This window comes from Gracilinanus agilis, chromosome 5 (assembly GCF_016433145.1).
Source record: "Gracilinanus agilis isolate LMUSP501 chromosome 5, AgileGrace, whole genome shotgun sequence".
In the NCBI taxonomy this organism is placed as follows: Eukaryota; Metazoa; Chordata; class Mammalia; order Didelphimorphia; family Didelphidae; genus Gracilinanus; species Gracilinanus agilis.
This window is the reverse complement of record NC_058134.1, coordinates 4,150,184-4,173,724: the sequence shown is the minus strand read 5'-3', so window position 1 is coordinate 4,173,724 and position 23,541 is coordinate 4,150,184. Positions and strand designations below refer to the sequence as shown.

Here is a 23,541-nt window from a genome sequence, read left to right as displayed (position 1 = left end):
TCCCCTGGCAGGGTGTGAGGCTCCTGGGCCACCATGACCCTCAGTCTAGCGAGGAAGCTCGAGAAGGGTTCCAGGCAGCCTGGTCCACCAACTGTTCCAACACTCAAGTCCAGCAGAGCGCGCCACGGCTGGAGAAGGACTTTCTAAGAGAGCAGGAGGGAGCAGCCAAGCACTCGGACCAAATCCCAGAGCCTGCCCCAGCAGGCCCCTCATCCAGGAAGCCTTCGGGAGTTGGGCACAATGCCAGGATGGCCTCCTCCATCCTTGCCAGTGGAAGCAAAGGATAGACTTCTCCTTCAAAGGTGAGCTATGGGTGTGCAGTAGGGCGCGGGGGTTCATCACACGGTAGGCACGCAGTAGGGTGCGGGGGTTCATCACACGGTAGGCACGCAGTAGGGCGCGGGGGTTCATCACACGGTAGGCACACAGTAGGGCGCGGGGGTTCATTGCATGGTAGGCACACAGTAGGGCGCAGGGATTCATCACACGGTAGGTACACAGTAGGGCGCGGGGGTTCATCGCATGGTAGGCATGCAGTAGGGCGCAGGGGTTCATCACACGGTAGGCACGCAGTAGGGTGCGGGGGTTCATTGCATGGTAGGCACGCAGTAGGGCGCAGGGGTTCATCGCACAGTAGGACGCTCAGTAGGTGCACAGTAGAGTGCGGGGTTTCACTGTTCAGTAGGCATACAGTAGGGCAGGGATCCACTGCTCAGTAGGCACACAGCAGAGCATGGGGGTTCACTGCGCAGTAGGGTGAGGGAGTCCATCACTTAGTAGGGCACATGGTAGGTGCACAGTAGGGCACGAGGGTCCATCACTCAATGCAGCACACAGTAAGGCATGTGGATTTGTCACCGCCCCTCCCACAGAGTGCTTCTGGGGGGATTCTGGAAACCTGGAGACGAGTCCCAGATGAACAGATGGAGGCTCTTGGGATGCCAGAGAAGGGAAACAGAACCTGTTCCGATCGCCATCAGTGCTATCTTGGGGGCTGCTCAGAGGCGGCAGAGCCACAGCAGGCCTGCCCACGGGCTCTGGGTTCCCACTGTCAAAGCCAACATGTGCCATCAGTGTCAAGAAGACGACAAAGATCACATGATACAACGAAGCTCCCACCTGCAGCGTTGGGTCCCAGGGGAAACCGCATGACCGCACGCCTGTCGGCTGGTGCTCCTGAGAAGCACAGGGTTCACCTGAACATTCCCACAGAGGGACACAGGAGGCCCCACAAAGGCTGGCCCAGAAGCTGTGCACAAGACAGGCTGGTTCAATTTGGTCTCTCAGCATGATGCAGACTCGTCACGCATTTATGATCTCAGCGCACAAGCCAGCCAACATCCCAGAATGGTCCTTGGAGCCGGGGTGGGTGAGCACAGGAGGGCAGAGGGATGGACCAGGAGGAGGCTGGGTTGGAGCAAGATGCCAGTGATGAGGAAGCCTGGGAGGTGCACACTGACCTCCACCCACCCCAAAGTTAAGGGGCCATCGAGAGGCCCGCGGACCACCTGGTCCTTTTCCCTTCAACCTGCCTACCCCAAAGGCAAAGGAGAAAAATCGGAGGACAAGCAGCCATGGCCAGGAAAAAGCAACTGTCACAGGGCTGTCTCTCACCATGGCAGCTTCCTGGGGCATACCTGGATAACAGCAGAGGAAGCTAAAGATACAAGAAGAATAAACTTGATCTAGCAGCTGCCCATGAGGGGCAGAGAGAAGCCCTTTCTTTCTCCCATAGGACTCATACAGTGGGCACCCACACCCTCACTTCCTGCCTGCACTACTAGAAAAACAATTTTTTTTCAACCCTTACTTTCTGCCTGAGAATTGATACCAAATATTGACTCCAAGGCAGAAGAGGAGTAAGGGCTAGGTCTGAGGGTTCAGTGACTTGCCCAGAGTCACCCAGCTAGGAAGAGTTTTTGGCCAGATTTTAACCCAGTCTCTAGGCCTGGCTCTTTTATTTTATTATTATCATTATTTTTATAAACCCTCACCTCCCATCTTGAAGTCAATACTGTGTATTGGCTCTAAGGCAGAAGAGTGGTAAGGGTAGGCAATGGGGGTCCCGTAACTAGGAAGTGTCTGAGGCCAGATTTGAACCTAGAACTTCCCATCTCTAGGCCTGGCTCAATCCACTGAGCTACCCAGCTGCCCCCCATCTAGACCTGGCTCTTAACCCACCAAGCCACCTCAGTGCCCCAACAATGATTCTTAAAGTGAAAAATTAAGCCATGCTATTAAGGAAATAAAATAATTCAATTACTGAAAACAGGACTAGTTAAGTCTCAGAATTAATTTTCAATTCCACAGCCATCTAATGACTTTTCATCTTAATCGGGTCCATTTGTCTTTCCTTTGGCCGGGGGGACCTCCGTATTGCTTGGGATCTGATGAAAGACAAACGAGAAGGGATTGTGATTTCCCTTGAGTTGGAAGAAGGGTCTGGGGGAAGAGGAGACGAAAACATTTTGAAGTCTGAGACTGTTGGGGGTGCCCAGCTCCCCTACTGGGTCCCCAAACCTTGTGGCTTAAACTCAAGCTCCTGGAGCCAAAATTTATCACAGACCTCCGTGCTGACCTGTGAGGAATGGTCTGTAAGCAGGGTCTCGCTGAGAAAACCACCTGGGCCACCCCCAACTCTCCATTCAGGGCCTCCTCCAAGCTTGTCCTCAAGCCATGAGCTTCTGACAGCCTTCAATGTCTCCAAGACGGCTTTTTCTCACCCTGTCAAGTCGTTCTACCTCAGCCCTGGCCGTCCTAAGAACATCCATCTCAAAGCTCTGATAACAAGTTGACGCAGCTCAAGTCATCTTGATCCATCTTTCACAACCTTTGCCAATGTGCTGGCATTCCCGGCTACGGATGAAGCCACCTGGCATCTGCAGGACTTTCCCAGAGATGGTCCCCAAAAGAAGGAATTCTCTTTGGCTAAGTTACCAGGGCTCCGACCTCAAAAACCGACAGCCACAGCTCAGAGTACAGGACTGAAGGTCAAACTGGTGGTTTATTTCTGGTCAGTGAAGATGGCTCGAAGCGGTGCATTCTGACACTCCAGACTGACATTGGCCATGCGGTCAGTCATGAAGAGCCAGGAGGGTCAAGGTTCCAGACAGCATGGTCAGCCCTTCAGAAGCATTCCTAGATGAGGAGAGGAGAGCAGATGCACCCAGCCCTCCCTAACTGGTATCAGATGGTACTTTGCATCCATCTAGGCTTTTCTCAACTGCTGATACCTAAGAACAACCACTTTGGCCTTTGCCTTGTTCTTGGAAGAGATCAACAGAACCAATGCCTGTAGTCCAGGCTCCTGGCAAGGGCTTCGCAATGCTTCTCTCTACCCTGGCTCTGCCCACTGTTTCCCCACATCTGAGCAAATGGAACCACCTGCAGGGCATGACCCATCTCCTTTTCTCTTCTCACCCAAAGTATCCTGCTGCCAGGGTATGATGAACATCTTTTCGGATCTTCACGCTTACTCATCGGATGCACAAGGGATCCGATCAGCTGGCTTATAAGTATTCCTTAAGTATATCCTCAGGCCACAGGTTCCCTTCCATTCTGACCCAACTACTACCTGGAGGAAAAGAGAAATCAACCCAAAGTGGCCACTGTTTATTCCCCAATCTCCTCTCTTCTCAGGGTCCTCATCTTCTGTCTCAGCTGACTGTCCTGGCTCCTGCCCATCTCTGGACCCTGGGCAATATGTAATCTCCTGGCCGCCATCTTGGGACCTGTCTCTTGAGGATTCTTTCCATGGTTCTGCTACAGTCACAGATGGAGAGGACGGAGTGCCACCAGGCAGAGGCAGATGTTAGTCCCGGCCAAGACCCTGCTCATCTCACTCTATTTCTGAGCTCCGAGAAGGAAATGAAAAACCAAGGCCTCCACGGAAAGATAACAGACACCATAGAGGCAGAGAAAGGTCCACGAGGGGAGAGGCACAACTTGTCTGACAGTAGCATGAGGGCTCCACCTGGCAGAGTTCCAGGGACAGTAAGAGCACTGAAGACCAGGTAGGTCCCTGGCTATCTCCAGGTCTCCCCTCCTGAGCTGACCAAGCCTTCTGGCTAAGCCCACAGGGGAGAGGAAAATATCAGTCTCTCAAACATCTAGACAAGGCTAGGAAAAAACAAATCAAATTGGGGGGAGGGAGGAGTGGCTTGTAGAAGAGGTGAAGCTGAGAAAGATGCTGCAAAATCTATCTTCTCTGGAGAAGGTCTTTCCTTGTTTCTTGGGAGAGGCCTTTTTATTTCTTGTACTGGATCCCTCAATAGCACTTGTCTCCCCAAGTAATTCAGATATCAGTAGTGGATGGAAGACAACAGTGGGCACCTCTTTATTCCTATTCGATTGATAGGTATTTAAATTTAATCTAAATTAAATTTAAAAGGCATATAGATTCAGAATCTAGACTGTGCCGTCCTCCCAAACATGGGCTTTGGCACTGCCAAAACATGTTTCAAGATTCCATCTGAAAACCATAGGGGAGAAAGGGACATAACAAGGACTTGGGTCTCATCTAGGCATGAAGCTTCCAACACTCCCAGGAACCTCAGACAGAAACTTGTGTCTAGCCCCTTTTCCTCTGTTTCAAAGGATACGTGAACAGCTATTCTTCTCTCTTCTTGCCAACACCAAAGCTGCTCCAACCCATTTGATGAAAAGTAGGGTGCCATCTTTCAAGTTCCTGTAAATCCACACACTAGCGAAAACACTTGTGACATGAAATGGCAAATGGAAACAGATGTCAGGCCACACTAGTGTTCAGATGATGTTAAGAGACCTAGAGAAAAAGGCCTAAAGCCTACTGGAGCCTCTGGGGAGGAGTTAAAGGTCAGCGGGGCTAAGAGTTCCCCAGATAAGAGAGGCTGGGCTCCAGTCTGCCCCTCTGGAAGGGAAGCCCAAATGGAAATGGTTATAGTTCCATTAAAGTACTCAAGAAAAATGGAGGTTCCCTCCTTTGGTTGAGCTCCCATGCTGTGTTCAATGGTGATGGTGATGGCCAGCCAGATGTGGGAAGAGTGAAGGCCAGACATCCAGCAACCAACAGCCCTGACATGGGGCATAGCATGAGATGCCAAGACTTACGCAAAGGGGTCCTCTTTTCAAAAAGATAAGAGTGCAAGTTGCTCATTCAAAAAAAAAAAAAAAAAAAAAAAAAATCAACGATGCATTAAGCAGAATGTTTTAAAGAAACTGGGAGCACCAAATCAGAAAAAGAGAAAAATCCCAGAAGGTAGAGTTCTATCCTCACCATTAATATGATTTTTGCCCATTAGGATTTCCATAAGCAATTTGGAGGAAGGAAGTCCATTACATCCATATTCCTAGAAGGTGTGTTTTGTTGTCACCAAGAAGCAAAAACGAAGAGAGTATCCATCCACTAGGGGAATGGTAGAACTAATTGTACCACAGGAATATACTGGAGTACTACTGGGCCAGAATCAATAACAAACATGGCAAATTCAGAGAAACCTAGAAGACTTCTGTGAACTAATACATAATGAAATGAGCACAGCCCAGGGAGGAAGTCACATAACTCCAATAATGTGATGGTGTGAAGATGGGATTAATTCTCCCCTGCCCTCTTTTAGACTTAATTACCAGAAGCGTATACACCCCCATTTCTTATATACATTTCCTTAAGTGAGGGGAGGTCTACAACCCATGTCCTAAACTGGGTGACAATTCAAAAACAACCAACTGCCCCCCAGGCAGTCCTAAGAAAACTCTTAAAAACTGCGACTGGTCCACATAAAGTGGAAGGAAGGCACAAGAAATGACACAAAGAAGGGTCTTTAAAAGTAGTTACAACTTCCTGTGACGAGGTCTTTCTCCTTCAAACTTGGCTTTGGAGAAACTCCAGCTTGGGACCTCGGACTGTTTCTGGTAAGACAGCTCTTGGATTTTCCTTCTGGACTACCACGTGGGTGAGTGAAAAGGTTGACCTCCAGCTGGGGCTTCTGGAGCCCTGCCGGAATAAAGCCACGGTAGGAGCAAATAGTCTAGCTCAGGGGTCAGCAACGTAAGGCTCTCGAGCCATATCTGGCTCCACCTCCCAACTGGCCAGTACAGGCAGAGCCCCAGGATGTTCCCCAGGGGGCCCTTCAGCCCGCGCCCCATATTCCAATGCCTTCTGCCTCCATCCTCCTCTTTCCGCAGGCGTTTATGGCTCTCAAGGCCAAAAAGGTTGCCGACCATTGGTCTAGCTTGTTAAGATAAGATACTTTTTCTACCCTTTCTCACATTTCTGTACCTTCATTCTTTCCCTCTATTTTATAAATAAATACTGCTAAAGTCATTTTACTTGAGATATATTAATTTCGGCAACCATATTTCTCTAATATTTAGTCCAACCTCAATTTTTAACCCTTACAATTCTAGTGACCATGAAGAGATTCAAGTGAGGGGTTGAATGCATTTATTTTGAATGTAAACTCTTATGCCAAAGGGGACTGCTCCCTAATTGGCCTTTTGTCAATGCACCTAGCAATCTATCAGTTTTGTTCTCTTTCTCTTTTATTTCCCTCTTATCCCCAAATTACTATAATTTCCCCTTAGAAAGTGCAGTATTATATGTACCTCTAGTTGAAGATCTTTAGAGATACAAGTTGGTTATGTTTATTGATTCCATGGGGAAACTAGGCATGTAAATCTGGGAGATTTCTACATGCTTGTTTTCCATGGGAATCACAGGGGGGAATGTATAATTGGAATCTGAACCCCAGAACTACAATTCCCAGCACCCCGCTCTTCTCCTCATGTTACATGCTGATATAGGCGGGATATAAATTTTGTGTAGCCCCACCTCTCTCTCTCTCTTCCTGTGATCCCATTTGGTGGAGGTGGTGTGAGGTGAGTGGCTGGAGAATCTACTCACATGGCCTTATATTTTGTTAGATAATTACCTTTTAATTCCTTTACTTCATGTGATTATTAATAAACTTTATAAAATATAATAGTTGGAGTGTTGGATATTAATTTAAATCTTACAACGGAAAACTGCCAAGGACACAGAAGCTTGATCAAGACAGTGACCCATCATGAAATGTTCATCCTCACCATCACCGTGATCATTAGGGTAAACAACTACCCACAATGACTATCTCAATGAATCCCCACAACCTTGGGAGGCATGCATCAAGGGAATGAGAGGTCATGTCGGCAAGGAAGCCCCATCCTCACCTTAACATTTCTGCTCATGGCCCTCCCCTTCTTCCTCAGTTTTTAATGGGGGGGGGGGGGCGCGAAGCGCAGATATTAGCAATACCCATGGCAAGGATGGGCATGAAACATTCTTAAAAGCAAAGGAGAGAGCACAAAGAGTGCACTGGAGAAAGGAATGTGGAAGTTATTCTCTTTAATAGGGGAAGTGGCACCAAATGGAGGGTCCCAATTTCTGGAAATGCTCTTTTTTTGTGTTTAAATTAGTACAGAAGGGAAGAGAGCCTCGTAAGCACCTCCCTTCTCTCTAAGCACTGGGGCTCCTCGGGGTCTCTCTTCAGCTGTGTCTAAAGGAGTCTCAGATAACTAACAGCCTCCTTTCTAAGGCTGCCTATCTAAATGGCATACATTCACTTTATGTCTGTTATTTAGAAAGGGACAGGGTGGGCTTTTCCAAACCTGAAATTTCATTTTTCCTCTGGAATAAATAGCTCTGCTGAGCTTTTCTCCCCACCTGCCTGAAAGCAGGGACTCGCACAGCACCTATTCACATGATTTGATTTTGCTGGGGGACCAGGGCACTATCCTGGGCATGGGGACAAGCAGAACTCACGACTGTTGTCCACAGTGGAAGAAGGATGTTCTGAAGGAGGATGACAATAGCCCCCCAGATCATTTCAATAAGTCCTATTGAGGTAAGAGGCGGCTGTCACAAGCAGGCCCCAGGCTTGCATCTCTCAGCCCCGAGCCTCCAGCACAGCACCCCAACCTACACCAGCAGCTGACTCGGGGGGAAGCTGGTCCTGGAGTGAGAGTGCCCAGCCCTGGGGCTTGGACAGCCATCAGTACAGCCTGAGGCTCATTTGTTTCTCACATACCACTGAGTTTTATAAAATGATTTTTTTAAAAATCCGACAATTACCGTGTTTCTGATGGGCATCTTCTTGGGTTCCGGTGGCACGTCTTGTGGAACAAATTTGACTGGTTCTTTAATCTGCCTTCGTGATCGTTTGGTCCCATCTGGTAAGGTTTCCATGGCGATATCTGCCTCCATGTCACTGCTCCCTGCCTGGTCACATTCGGAGCACTGCCTGTGGTGGGGATAACAGCAAGCCAAAGGTCTAAATACTCACGTTCACCTCTGAATTATCAAGCTGAATGTGTACATGGTCACATTTTTATAACTACAAGTCCAGAGGGGATGTCCAACTCTGTCGCTAAATGAGCATCTCTGTTCATACATCTGAAGCCCTGGCAAACCCTTCATTAACACAGAAAAGTGGCTCAATATGAAGACGAATTTACCAAAAATCAGAACATGTTTAAAGAAAATCTCCTGATTAAGTGATAAGAGGGCAAGGATGGGCTCTCTTTGCAAAGGCATTCTTACTCTTTATTAACTGTGGTGTCTTCATTTTTAAAGGCATCCATTGATCCTGGAGCCAATCGCTATTGTAGCCATCTATCTTTTCATCTTTGCCAAAGATAAACTACACTGAATCTGATCTCCCAAGGAAGAAAAAGTACCCAACCAGGCTTCCTCCTGGGGAGCACAAAAATCAATAGTTCACTTTTTAACACGGTGGCCATTTCTACCAGAGCAGGAAAATATCAATGCTCCAAGACCAAATGAACTCATTAAAGCAGCAGTCATTAGAAAAATTAATCTCACTGACATTAAAATATAATTGAAAGAGTAGCCTTTATAATTGCCATTAGTCTTCTTGATATTATCAGCTGCTAAAAAATGAACCACAGAGATAGTCATTAAATCTATGGGAGCTGATGAGATCTCTGAGTAAAGTAACAGAGGCAGAAGAGACGAGGGCTCAGGTCAGAGTAGGGGGACTCCTACTGTTACAGGGGCTGATATAAAGGGAAATTCAGCAAAGGAGGTGGGGAAGAAGTGGTCAGATAGGTAGGAGGAGAACTAGAAGAAAGACAAATGAAACCTAGAATGACAAATGTATTGAGGAGAAGAGTGTGATCAGCGTTGCCAAATGCTGCAAAGATCAAGGAAAATGAGGATCCATAAAAGGCCATTAGATCTGGCAGTCAGGAGATAGCAGGGCCTTGGCACAGAGCAGTTTGGGTGGAATGATGAGGCCAGTCTGTGGAAGGTGAACCAGAGAGAAGACAAAGTCGGGACACACGCTGGAGTTTAGCTACAAAGGACAGAGGAGAAAAGGAAGATGGAAGGACCGAGTGAGGGCTTCTTCAGGACAGGGGAGATGTTTGTAGCCAGCAGGGAATAGAAAAGTAGATGGAAGAGAATGAAAATAAGTGAAGGAATAGAGAGGGCCAGAGGGAACAGACTGCCGGAGGAGCCGAGATGGAATAGGCCTTGGTCAGGAGTAAAGCCACTTCATCATTTGAAATGGGGGTGATGGAGAAGAGAGGGGCAGAAGGCACCAGAGTGAAAGGACATGAAGAAGGCAATGAGCTCCACAGCAAATGGCTGCAATTTTTTTTCTGTAAAATATGAGACAGGGTTCTTAGGGAGAACTTAGGGGGAAGTTTGAGGAGGGACGAGAAGGTCTGGAAGAGCCACTGTAGAGGGGAAGACAATGAGTGGCTAATGGAGGTATACTAAGTGGCAGTGAAGGCCCATTTGAGGCTGAGTGGCAGACATTGGTAGGGGACTCTGTTGGAAAGGTATAGGTGATAGGCGGCACGTGTGACTCGACATTGGGGTTTGGCTGGGCAATAAAGGGGACAAAAGGTTCCTGAGGAAAACCATGTAGAGTTCACGTGGTTCACCACAGAGGGGAGATGAGAAGGAAAGTGGCTAAAGCAGGGGAGATGGCCTGGTTAGAGGATTGCTGAGTCAAGGGATTAGAGGTCATGGTGCAGTAGGGTTGTTAGGGGAGGCAGAGAGAGGTGGAAAGCCAATAGATGATGGTCAGTTCAGGGGATTTCATAACTTGAACAAAGAGGTGCTACACATAGTTGTGTGTGGCTGAGGTGGGGTGAAGGAGTAACTTGTGGGAAGGGAGTAGGTCAAGGAAATCGGTGACGGGTTCTGAGGGAGAATCAATAGGTAGAGTCAAGTTACTAGTAGAAGGGCAGGAGTTGGAAAGGAGAGAAAGAACTGTAAGCCTGAGATCAAACTCATGGATCAAGGGAAGGGGAAGACCTTGGGGGTCTAGACAAGAGCTATCAGGATTTTGATAGGACGACGGATATGAAGAGCATGATTCCCAAAGAAGCGGAGGTTACGGAGTGACAGAGAAAAGGGGAGACCCTGGGAATGAAAAGGGGGAGTAAGGAGTATTTCATTTCTCCCTGCCTCAACCAGTGAGTCGAGGAAAACAAGTAAAGATTCCAGGTTTAGTAAGAGCTAGTAGATAGAAAGAGAGGAATGGATTTAAGATAAAGGAAAGTTTACTGCCTGTTGAACAGATATTGTAGCAGGCACAGTGGAAGTAGGCAGGAAACTTTGGGGTGAGTGGGTTGAGGGGGCAGGAATGAGGAGGGATGGGGGAGTAGGGGGTGAAGTCTGGTGTTTGAGTGGTGATCTCTAGTTCAGATTCACTGGGATGTGAAGGGTATGGCCAAATGTGAGAACATTCATCACTGAATGGTAGGCACCATTCTTCTACCCTCAAAGGGCAGGTGTAGCAGGAGATGGGAAACCTAAGTCGAAGGTGGGCTATTTTTGCCCCAAGAGTTCTCCACATCCCAACTGAGACACTGGGCTAGCAGGAGAAAGTGAAAGATGCCCCAGGCCCCTACAGATAAGTGTTTGCTTTGTGCCAGACAAGACACCTGGCTTGGCCTAAGCCTCTCAGAAGACTCTATTTCACACGTTTAGCTCAGATGCCACCTCCTCCTCCATCAAGCCTTTCCTGAACTCCTTTGAGCTCTTTCTTCAAATAATTTCATGTTTCTCTGTTTATATGTTGTATTCATGTTTGAGTAAATCAGAAGCTCAGTTCTTTGAGGGCACAGTCATGGAGGCAAATGAGTGCTGGAGAGGACCTGAGGGGACATCTAACTCCTTCATTTTACAAGAGAAAAAATGGAGGCCCAGTTAAAGCCGGAGGACACACTGGGCAGAGTTGGAGTGAGCCCTCTCTCCAGAAGCCCTCCAATCAAAACAGTCCATGCTTCTGGTCTGGGGCAGGCCTCTTTGCTTCATGAGTTCATTAAACTTACTCTGCTAAACACAGTAACAGTGAAGTCATGAGTAATCAGAACCCACATCACTGGACCCTGGTTAGCCTAAAGTTTTCTTCTATATCGAGATTTTGAAAGAAAAGCACAAAGGACAATTTTAAAAAGCTGTTATCAGGGAGAATTATTGTCTGGTGAAAAAAAAGGTTCCAGGGATATCACGAAGAGCTAGATCCAACAGCAACTAGACCAACTGGAGAATAGGTCAATTTTCCTATTACTGATACTTATAGCACTTGTTCAGTTATAATTTTAGACTTTTAAAAAAAGTTGCCAACATAAAAGCAACATCAAATTATTTTCACTACTGTACAAAGGCACAAGTCAATATCTAAAAATAATTTAACATCAATTAAAATGGAAAGGAATTCCGTATAATCAGAAAACCCGATTATCCAAACGTGACCTCTCTAAATAGAAAACATTGACAGTGGCTAGACAGAATGCTCTCCGGTCTGCAGATCTCCACCTACGTCACTTAATCTCGCTGGCCAGTTCCCAGAACGGGAAGGGCCCTCTGAGGCCCTAGTAATGATACTCCCCGCAGGTGGCCATCCTGGGCTGCAGGAAGCAGGCTCTCCTGAGGAGTCGCATCACACTGAAGCCAGGGCCAACGTCCTTCTCCTTAGCCTCATTCCGACCCAGGCTTCGACCAAGCCCACGAGCTGGTCCTCTCGGACAAAACTAGCAAGAGGTCAGCTGCTGACACAGGCCAACGTCGATGGACACGTGGTCGTCCTGTTTCCAGGTCACCAACAGCCTTCCAAAAAGCGAGGTCTGGCCAGGGCAGCAGCCTCGCGAGGGCCTCCTGCCGATGCTCCAAGGGCTCTTTTTCCCCCACCCTGTACTGACGCGGACTTCTGTGGGGAATGTTAGCGTAGGCTGCACCATCGGAGTAAATGTCCGCGGCTCGGGCCAGTCTTCTGGTTTGGGAGCCGTCCCTCCTGCCCTGATGACCGCCAGAAGGGGCGCCCCTTCCCCAAGTCAGTCACCCATCACGGAGCAATCCTGCAGCCCTCGAACCTCTCCACTGAGCCGGTTCCGAAGGTGCCCAACTGTAGCTGTAACCCCTTTGGCCTGCCCAGCCATGTTGTCCACGAGAACAGTGTGGATGCTCATACCGAGGCTAAGCCAGCGGAGGCGAAAGACCTGCCGGCTCTTTGGGACTGTTTCCCCGTCTAGCGGCCCAGGACCCACGTATTCAAACAGTCTCCAGCCTCCATTTTCCAGCCACTTTGGGAAACGGGACACGGCTGTCTGGAGGGATCGGTCCGTAAGATCCCCGATCGAGAGCTAGTGGGGCTCTCAGAGGCTGTCGAGCCCAACCCTTCTCATTTTACAGGTGAGGAAACTGAGGCACAGGCCTACAACACCGCAGCTCCTGAGCCTCTAAAGCAGGATTCAAGCTCAGGCCTTCGGAACCCAAAGGCACCTTCTCTCCTGGACTCTGATCGGAGGGCTCTTTCCCACTCGGGCTTCCACACATCCCTTGATGACAAGAGCTCAGTGAGGCGCTGACGGTTCTTTCCACCCCCCGAGAGGCTGGTGCGGCTGAACTTCACCCAAGGCCGCTGCAGCTGCCCCCTTGCTTTGGGCCCTTCGAGCCTAGACACCAGTCTCCGTGCCAGAGCCAAGGCTCCGGCCTTCCCCTGCTGTCCCTCCCCACGAGCATCCGCTCCTGAATTTGGTCCGCTCCCCGCGACGACGACTCTCCTTTCCTCAATGAGATCCAACCCCAAGCCAAGGCCTCCCCGGCGCCGTTGCCCGGTTCCGGCTCTGCTGGCACCGTGTGGCCGGCGCTGTCGGCTTCCTTCTCTTTCTGTCCGGGCCTTTTCCATTTCAAAGGGGGACTTTTTTCATAGGCCCGTCAGCGTTTCACCATTCTTCCTCTCGGAGACTAAACATAACCCTAGAACGTCCGGTCCTCCCAGGCTCCCCCTCCCTAGAGTGTGAGTCCAAAAGACCCCGATACGTCCCCCCTTTGTCAACGTCTAAGGTGGGCGGCCGGCTGGCTTTTCCCGATTCACTTCCCCACAAGATCGCCCTCTTCTTGCCTCCTCCTTATGGATGCGCTAACGGCCCAACAGGAAGAGCCTGAGGGGGACACGAAGCAGGAGGCAGTCAGCAGCCCGGATCCCGGCCAGGTCGGGCTAGGGTGGGAGGGGGGCCGACAGAAGAGGGGGGTCTCTTCTTCCCAGCAGGGAGATCCTGTCATGGCCGAGGCACTCACCGCCGCTGCCTTCACTCTTACGCTTCTTCCAGGGACGAGGTCAGTCCGCAGAGCCCCCCCAGGGAAGGACTGACCCCAGGAGAAAAGCAGCCCAAGCAGTGGAGGGGGTGGCCGCGGGGCTCCCCTTCCAAGGCGCCCGCAGGCGGGAGGCAGGCGGAGGTCCGGCTCGTGAGAGGGCTCAAGGTGCCCGTCCATAGGCAGCGGAGGGCCGAGGTGGTCAGAGGCTCAGAGGTCTGCGGGGAGGACTTGCAGGCTGGGGGCCTCCCTGGGTGAGGAGGGAGAGCGGGGAAGACATGGGGCCTTCCGAAGAGGACGAGAACTCGGGGAGGGCTGGGCGAGGGGGCTGCGAGTGCGACACGCTGACGGAAAGCCAAGTGCAGAGCGTGGGGCGCAGAGCTGCGGCTGAAGGGAGCCCCGCAGAAGGAGGCCAGAAGAGGCCAGGAAGGGCCAGACCTAGAGGCCGAGGGAGAAGGGCCAGGCCGGGCCGTCTTCGCTCCCCATCAGAGAGGCTCTCTCAGGACTCGCCAGCCAGTCAAGGGCCGAGGCCTGATCCCGGGGCCGAGCAGCCCACTGTGGGTCACCCAAGATGACAGCCTGGAGGTCAGCCTGGGCCTTTCAAAGAGCGGCGGAGAAGGGCTTCTGCGTCCATCCCAGCCTTCTACCAAGGGCCTCCTCAGAGGCAGCCCCAGAGAGCAGAGCCGACGCCGCCCTGGACTAGCGCAGAGAGCCGGGTCTCCGGCGGAGGCGCCACGTCGGCACGCTGGAAAGAGAGCCTTCAGCCCGCGGGCGGCCGCTTTGTGCCTCGGGGGGGCCACCGACCGCAGCAGGAGGCCCCCGCCCGGCCCCGAGGAAAGCTCGGCGGGTAGACGTGCGGCGGCTGGACGAGCCGAGAGAAGAGACGCCTGCGCCGGGCCCTCAGAGAGCCTCCAGCGGGCTCAAGCCCAGCCCCCCGCCGCGGGCGGCCTTCAACAGGAGCCCAGGCCGTGCCCCTCCGGCCCCAGGCCGATGCTCTGGTGCTCGGGCTTCTCCAGGGGGTGGCCAGAGGCCAGTCTTGGGCCCTCAGGGACAGCCAGCACTCCCGGGGCGAGAGGAGCCGTCCAGCACGCTGGCCCTTCCCCTGGGCACCCACAAACAAGCCCAGGTCTCTCCGTCCTCACACACCCTTTGGGGCTCCGCTCCCAGGGACGGCCGTCTACACCGGCACCTCCACTTCCTCTCCCTGAGCTTACTCACTGCCAAATCGAAGGGGCTTTCCTCGCTGCTGCCCTCCGACTTCTCTGACTACCATCCCCCGCCTCCTCTCCCCGGCTGTCCCCCAGGATGCCTCCCTCCCCCATCTCCTGGCCCTTCCCACCAGGCCGTCTCTCTGGGCCTCTCTTGTTCGGGCCGAGGGGTTCTCGGGTGGGTCAGCCCGATGGCCCGGGCGCTGCTGGAGGGCCGGCCGCCTCGCTCTTTCCTCGCATCCCCCAAGGACGTCTATTTATAGAATGGCAGGAAGCCCAGACAAAGAGTGACGGCGGGTGGCATGGCCAGCCCAGACCAGGGACAAGGAGGCCAGCCCTCCCTCACGGCTGTGACCCCGATGCCAAGGCCGGAGAGGCCTCTCCCCAGGGCCTGAGTGCAGCCTCGCCTGTGGACAAGGGCCTGCGGCTGGTCTGTCCCTCCTGATCCCTCCCAGGTCACGGGCCATCTGCGAGCTCCGGCCCAGGACGTCCCGCTGGTTTCTGGGCAGCTTCACCCCCGTAGGAGCGGCCCCTCCCACAGGCCCACATGGGCCAGGCCTCTGTGGCCTCCTCCCAGGCCCAGCGAGCTCTCTACCTTCTTCCTCCCGGCCGCCGAGGCCTCAATCTCTCTGCCCTGGGCCTGGCCAGCCCCAGAGCACCCCCAAGAGACATGGAGGCCGGGCAGGCGGGAGGGGAGGAGAGGAGGCAGGGCCAGCCGGGAGAGTGGGGGGGCTGACCCAGAAAGAAGCCGCTCAGTACTGACCATGGAGGGGTCCCGAGGCCTCGCTCCACCCTGGGGGCGCCTCCAAACTTGGCCCCTTTCCTGGGCACTGCGGCAGCCCCCCCCCCCAGGTCCTTTATTCGCACCCTCGGATGTGCCTGTGCTCAGCCTCTCTGGAGGCTCTCCGGGGCCTCCCCCCAAGAACGGTCGACCCTGCCTCCCGGCGGGCTGCGCAGGGCATGGATGCTCTGCCAGAACTGCGGGCGGCTGGCTGGGTCAGGGGTGAAAGCACCAGCCTGGGAGTCAGGGGGACCCAAATTCAAATCTCTCCCCAGAGAGTGACTCTCTACGTGACCCCAAAAATCCCTTCCCCCACTGGCCTCGGTTTGCTCATCAGTGGAAGGAGCCCGGCCCGCGCTCACCAGTAGCTGTTCTTGGTCTTCCTGGGCATCCTGGTCAGGGGGGGGTCCAGGCAGCCCAGGTGGTAGTGCAGCTTGCACGTGTCGCAGAGCAGCAGCAGGTGCTGGTCGTGGTTCTTCTTGCAGATCCCACAGCTGGGAAGAGGGGGGCGGTGAGACAGCGGCCAGGGAGCGCTCGAGCATCCCTCCTCCCGCGGGCCTACAAGCTTCCCCGCCGTGGGCATCCCCAGCCCTGGGCTTACGGGGTCACACACGCAGCAAGGAAAGGGGCAGAACCCCAGGGGACGGAGAGGCCAAAGTTGGGGTGCTCTTGGAGCCGGGGGTGTCCCCCCAGAGCTTCCCGTCTGGAACGCTCACTCAGAGCTATTCTCGGACGGCCAAAGCCAATGACCAAGAGCGACCCACGAGGGGATTCGCAGCCCGCGAGGGCTCCTGGGGCAGCGTCGGGGAAACGAGGCCGCAGAGACCCGGCTTCGGGACCCCTCGGCCGTCCCTGCCCGCTCTGCCTGGGATGGGGGCCCTTCCCTGAGCTCCCTCCCTCCCTGGGCATGGGGAAGAGCTGAGCCTCCCGTCAGAGGAACAAGCCGCGGGCTCAGTCAATGCAGCCCCGGCTGTGGGGGCCGGCCGTGGCTCTGGGGCTCCAGAGGCCACGGAGGGCCGGCAGGGAGCACTTGCCTGTACAGGACGGCCGGCAGGGCCGAGGCCTTCTGGGCGCCTCCTTCCTTCTTGCTGGGCTTCCTCTCCTTGGGCGCTCGCAGTATGGCCGGAATGTTGAGCTTCTGCCGACGAGAAGAGAGGCGGTGAGAGGCCCGAGGGGGCCGCCGAGCCGGCCGAGGGGAGAAGCTTAGGAAAATGGCGGCCAGGCTCCGGCCTTGCCCCGAGGCCGCCGCCTGCCCACGTCCCTTTTTCCCCGCAGGGTCTTCACGGCCACAGGCCCAGCGAAGGGCCGGCTCCTCTTCAAGAGCAACACCGGGAAGACACGATGCCCTCGAGGGCCCAGCTCGGGGGGGCAGCAGGGAGGCTCAGGAGAGAGCCAGGCCCGGGGACGGGAGGTCCTGGGTTCAAATTTGACCTCCCACAGCTTCAGTGTGGCCGGGCAAGTGACTTACCCTGAGTGCCGAGCCCTCAGAGCTCTTCTCCCTCGGAGCCCGTCTGAGAATGGCTTCCAGGACAGAAGGAAGGGGCTACCCCAGACAAGGAGGGCATCTCTGGCACCCCCACGGCCCCCCAGGCCTGGATGCCCCCGACACCCCCTCGGCTAAAATCTCAATCCCAGAATGGCCTCCGCCACCCCGAGCTGCCCCAATACCCACGACCCAACAGATGTCCCGGAAAAGGTTCTGTGAAGACTCCCGGGCCGGCCCGTCCGCCCCATAACCCTGCAGGGAGGAGCCGGCCCACCTGAGGGCCCCAGAGCGAGCCTCGCTGCGGGGTGGGAGGAGGGGCGCCGGCATCACCCCGAGCTTCGGCCTGGGCTTCATGAGGAGCCGCGGGGACAGCCAGCAGGAGAGTCTGGCCGAGAATGGCGGCGCCAATGACCTCCTTAATCCGCGGCCGTCCGGGGTGACCTCTTGCCCTCTCGCTCCTGCAGTGTCCCCCAAGTGAGGGCGGGCCAGGGACGTAGAGGCACCCACCTGGCCGGTGATCCTGCCCAGCAGGGCCCAGATGCCTTGTCCCTCGGTGCGCAGCTTCCCGTTCAGGTTCTGGAGCTCCTCCAGGGACTCGCACAGCTGAGGAGAGGGAGGGGGCCGTCACTGCAGGGACCCTCGGCTGCTGCCACCCTGACAGACCCGGCTGCTCGCCACAGGCTGGAGGAACGGCCTGGCCCCCACGGCCAACGTGTGAGCAAAGGGGGGCTTGAATCCAGGCCAGGGCCAGCCTCAGGCTCGGGGAGCGCCGCGGAGGAGGGGAAGGCCGCGGACAGACACCGGCAGCCCTCGGGGCCCCTGGGAGGACGCACGCTGGTGCCGGCACAGCTCCTGGCACCAGGCGGGCGAGGCCCTGAGGAGGCCGGCAGGCGGCCGGGGGCCTCTCCCGAGTGGGAGCCCGCCTGGTCACGGCAGCAGAGGCAGGACGTCCCCCGGGCCTGCCGGCTGCCTTCGCCATCTTCCAAGAGGGTTAAAGAGCGTCTCCGCCGCCCCCTTCTAGAACGCTGTGGAAGCGGGGCGCAGGGGGTGGGGAGCAGCCAGAAGAGGGAAGGGAAGCCTCCACTCGGCCCTCCTCCCCACAGCCGAGGCTGGCCGGCTGGGCTCGGGGCTCCCCGGCGGCCTCACCTTATTGTACTCCACGTGCAGCTTCTCCTGCTCGTTCTCCAGCTTGTCCTTGATGGTCTTCTGCTCCGCCATGTTCTCCTGGATCTGGATCATGCGCATGTTTCTCTCTGTGGAAGCCCAGAGAGCCGTCACTTCCCAAAGAGGCGGAGGGCACAGCCAGCCCCCCTCAGCCCCCCCAGGGACAAGGGCAGCCCCCCCCAGACACGAGCCCAAGGCCAGCCCACTGGGCACCTTCCTGGGCAGGAAGAGGCGGCCGGCCCCAGACACACGCAGGCCCGGCCGCACTGACCGAAATAGTAGTTGACGAAGTCCGCGGTCAGGGCCGGCTGCTTGTGCTTGCGCCGCCCGTCCACGCTGGAGCTCGTGTCCGACGTGTCCACGGGGAAGATGTCCGTGCTGATGCCCATGAGCTCGGCTTTGCGCATCAGCTTGCGAATGGCCGAGGCGCTGCTGGTGAGAGGCCGCGGCAGCTTCTCTCGGGGCACCCAGGCCTGCGGCCGAGTGGAGCGGGCCAGCTCGGCCTTGGCCCGGTACTGCTGCAGCCGGGCATTGATTCGGGCCTGCCAAAGAGAGGCGTCCGGCTGACCCAAAGACCCCGGGGGACGCCCGAGCTGAGGCGGGCTCCGAGGCCGGTCTAGGCCCGCCACAGAGGACACTCTGGCCGGAGAAGAGCCCGTGAAGGGGGAGATGAGAGAAGGCCGGCCGGACACCAAACACACCCAGCTCCCATCAGAACACGGATCTATGGGGGCCCCCCCGACTCTCGAGGGGCTTCCTCGGGGCAGCCTCAGCGCCTGCCGGGCCAGGCAGGGTCTCCGGGCTGGAGGCCGGACCTCGGCTCCCGTGTTGGGGCCCCGGGCGAGGCGTACCTGGGCCTCCGGAGACAGCTGCTTCTCGCGCTCCTGCAGAGACATCTTGCAGTAGGACTGCAGCGCCAGGTAGTTCTTGCGCTTCCACTTGCGGTCCAGCCGGTCGGCGTGCTGCTTGCAGTAAGCGAAGAAGGGGTCGGCGATGTCCTGGACACACGAGAAAGGCGCTCGGTGAGCCCCCTCGGCACCCGGGCACGCGAGGCCGCTGCCGTACCAAAGCGAACGTTCTTAACGCTTACAAGGAAAACCATTTTGACTAACTGAAAAAAATCACATGAAATCTTAAACCGAGAAGCAGGTCGAACGCAAGCTTCTGCCACTAAACATCGATGAATGGATGAAGGCTGATTCTGGCAAGATGGGAGGCAGGGAAAAGGGGATTTCATTCATTTATTTCTACAAAAATGAATTTAAAAGAACAGCCAGGCAGTGGCCCAAGGGAGAAGAGCCCTGGGGGGGGGGGGGGGCCCTCCGGAGAGGAGTGGGGGGGGGGCTGCTGGCTGCGGCAATGAATTCTGGGAAGTCCACAAAAGTTCTGAGCACCCCGGATCCATCCACATTTCCCGCTCTTTCTAAATGTATAGAATCCATCTCTCTAACGTGTGTAACGGATGCAATAGATCCTATCATAAGATTTCCTTTTTAAAATTGGGCTTCTGGGAAAGGAACATTGCTGAGCTCCTGGCTACACCGGCTGCTGGAAGGAAAGTGGGCGGATGCCTCTGCTGGCCCCGAAGCCCGGGGCTCTGCAAGCCTCCATCACTGAGCACCCCCAAACCACCTCAAGAGCCAACAGGAGAACAAGAAGGATCCCATCCACACAGGCTCATCGACCTGCCCAAGGGAGCATCAGAAAGTAACACAAGTTATTGTTCCATCATTTCTTTTGAAAATGTTAAATAACTGAAGAGTGAGGACCCATTTCTCCCCCCAGAGCAGCGCCAGGAAGAAGCCTGGGGGTGCCCCAGACAAGGATTGGGACATCCCTCTGCCCAAACCCATTTCACCAAGATCCCTTCATCCACTCCCCGAGCTGTCGCCAAACCAACACACCAGCATGCCTGACACCATAAGACTAACAAGGGATCTCGCCTGCAGCCTTTGTCCAGATGGCCGCCTACTTGGCCCACTCTGGTACTGCCACCAGCTCCAAGCAAATGAAACCAATTAGATGCATGAGGAAAAGGGCAAGAATGGACTTTTCTCTTTTCCAGGATCACTGCAATGCTTCTCTTTACTTTCGATGAAGAAAGATATGCTCATTCTCACTCTCACTCTCTCTGTCTCTCTTTCCTCTCCTCCTTCACTTTCTCTCTATCTTTATCTCTTTATTTCTCTATCTGACTCTCTCTTTTTATCCCTCTCTGGCTGTCTGTCACTCTCTCTTCAGTCTCTCTCTCCTCTCTCTCTCCTCTCTCTCTCTCTCTCTCTCTCTGTCTCATACACATCCACACCCCACTTCTTTCTTTAAAATTTCACCTTTCATTAAAAAAAAAAATCACCTTTCAAAAACACTAGAAAGTATAGGAATAGAAGGGACTTTCCTAAAAATAATACACAGTATATATCTAAAACCATCAGCAAACATCTTATGCAATGGGATAAACTTCCCAATAAGATCAGGCGTGGAACAAGGATGCGCATGATCACCTCTATTATTTAACATTGTACACTAGCAGTAGCAATTGGAGAAGAAAAAGAAATTAAAGGTATCAAAACAGGCAATGAGGAGATTCTTTACAGATGATATGATGGTCTACTTAAAGAATCAACTAAAAAGCTAGTGGAAGTAATCAACAACTTTAGCAAAGTTGCAGGATATAATATAAACCCACAGTAATCATCAGGATTTCTACATATTTCCAACATATCCCAACAGCAAGAGTTAGAAAGAGAAATTCCATTTAAAATCACCCTAGTCAATATAATTTATTTAGGAATCGATTTGCCAAGACAAATACAGGAATTATATGAACACAACTACAAAACACTATCCACACGATTCAAACTAGATTTAAACAGTTGGAAAAACATTGATTGCTCATGGGTAGGATGAGCTAACATAATGAAAATGACCATTCTACCCAAATTAATTTACTTATTTAGTGTCATACCTATTAAACTACCAAGAGAAAAAAAATAAAGTTCATCTGAAAGAACAAAAGATCAAGAATATCAAGGGAAATAAAGAAAAAAAAATGTGAAGGAAGGTAGCCTAGCAGTACCAGATCTTAAACTGTACTATAGAGCAGCAGTCATCAAAACAATATGGTACTGGCTAAGAGACAGAGAGGAAGATCAGTTAAATAGACGTGGGGTAAATGTCTTTGGCAAAATAGTATACAGTAAACCCAAAGAGCCCAGCTTTTGGGACAAAAATTCACTATTTGAAAAAAACTGCTGAGAAAATTGGAAAACAGTATGGAAGAGATTAGGTTTAGATCAACATCTCACACCCTACACCAAGATAAATTCAGAATGGGCGAGTGACTTGAACATAAAGAAGGAAACAATTATATTAATTAGGTGGACACAGAATAGTATACCTGTCAGATCTCTGGGAAAGAAAAGATTTTAAGACCAAGAAAGCAAGAGTTAGAAAAAAAGTACAAAATGTAAAATAAATAATTTTGATTACACCAAATTAAAAAGTTTTTTTTATGCAAACAAAATCAATGCAACCAAAATTAGAAGGGAAGCCACTAATTGGGGGAAAAAAAATCTTTATAACAAAAACCTCTGACAAAGATCTAATTACTCAAATCTATAAGGAGCTAAATCAATTGTACAAAAAAGCAAGCCATTCCTCAAATGATAAATGAGCAAGGGACATGGATAGGCAATTTTCAGGTATAAGAAATTAAAACTGTCAATAAGCACATGAGAAAGTGTTCTAAATCTCTAATAATCAGAGAAATGCAAATCAAAACAACTCTGAGGAACCACCTCACACATAGCAGATTGGTTAAAATGAAAGAAAGGGAGAGTAATGAATGTTGGAGGGGATGTGGCAAAACTGGGACATTAATGCATTGCTGGTGGAGTTGTGAAGTGATCCAACCATTCTGGAGGGCAATTTGGAACTATGCCCAAAGGGCTTTAAAAGACTGCCTGCCCTTTGATCCAACCATATCACTGCTGGGTTTGTACCCCAAAGAGATCATAGGGGAAAAGACTTGTACAAAAAATATTTATAGCCACGCTTTTTGGTGGCAAAAAATTGGAAAACAAGGGTATGCTCTTTGATTGGGGAATGGCTGAACAAATTGTGGCATCTGTTGGTGATAGAATACTATTGTGCTCAAAGGATAATTAACTGGAGGAATTCCATGTGAACTGGAAAGACCTCCAGGAAGTGATGCAGAGTGAAAGGCGCAGAACCAGGAGAACATTGTACACAGAGACTGATACATTGTAGCATGATCAAACGTAACTGACTTCTCTACTAGCAACAATGCAATGACCCAGGACAATCCTGAGGGACTTTTGAAAAAGATGCTATCCACATCCAGAGAAAGAACTGTGGGAGCAGAAACACAGAAGAAAAACAATGGTTTGATCACATGGGTCGATGGGGATAGGATTGGGAATGCAGACTCTAAGCGATCACCCTAATGCAAATATTAATAATATGAAAATAGGTCTGGATCAATGGCACATGTAAAAACCCAGTTAAATTGCTTGTTGGCTATGGGAGGGGGGTGGGAAGAGGGGAAAGAGAACATGAATCATGTAACCATGGAAAAGTTTTCTTAATCAATTAAATAAAATTAAAAAATAAAATAAAGGAAGGAAATACACAAAAAATATCTGAACTGAATGTTATGAAATCATAAAAGATAGAGAAGGCATGAGAGGCTGTGTTCTCCCTCTTCTCGGCAGAAGTTGGGGTTCACAGGAGTGGAAAAGTACATATCTAATAAAAGATCTTTTAAAGTGTTCAAAAATAAAAATAAAATTTAAATTTAAAAATGAATAAAAAATAAATAAAATAAAATGCCTCCTTTCCACATAGCTTTGGGAAGCATTAAGGTATTCCAGCAGCAGATTTACCTTCCTAATTACATTCTGCCTAGAACAAAGCTACCATCAATTCGTTTGCCCACCCTAAACCCACGGCTAGAGAGGAAAGCCTAGTTGCAAGAAAGCTCTTCAAACGTCCGTCCTTTTCTAGGAGCCATGTGCATAGATATATATATATATATCTGTGAGTTAAATAAGATGACCAGAACAGAGATGTGACGTTTCTCGATTGACTGTGAAATCCATGTGTAGAACAGCTATTTGCAGAGCACAAATAGAAGGTTGTACAGCAAATCCCCGAAAGAGGACAGAAGTCAGCCTCGAGTGCCTCAAGATAACGCCGCTTCCAAAAAAAAAAAAAAAAAAAAAGATAATGCCGCTTCCGCAGCCCCTGCCCAGAACAGGCTTCACAGGCGGCTCCTGCACGCAATGGCCGGCGCCAT

At 52.3% G+C, this 23,541-nt stretch overlaps 1 protein-coding gene across 3 annotated transcripts in view; it reads right to left on the bottom strand.

The window, feature by feature from the left end:
* The window catches only part of PHF14 (PHD finger protein 14), a 122,460-nt gene that overhangs the window by 71,147 nt on the left and 27,772 nt on the right, over positions 1-23,541 (bottom strand). For all 3 annotated transcript variants that reach the window (XM_044679450.1, XM_044679449.1, XM_044679448.1), the window contains exons 8-14: positions 19,076-19,222; positions 18,496-18,766; positions 18,207-18,313; positions 17,568-17,663; positions 16,609-16,712; positions 15,937-16,068; positions 8,087-8,255 (exon numbers count right to left, since the gene is read on the bottom strand). In XM_044679450.1, coding sequence (XP_044535385.1) covers positions 8,087-8,255; positions 15,937-16,068; positions 16,609-16,712; positions 17,568-17,663; positions 18,207-18,313; positions 18,496-18,766; positions 19,076-19,222 — 1,026 coding nt within the window. The remainder of the gene's footprint in view (positions 1-8,086; positions 8,256-15,936; positions 16,069-16,608; positions 16,713-17,567; positions 17,664-18,206; positions 18,314-18,495; positions 18,767-19,075; positions 19,223-23,541) is intronic.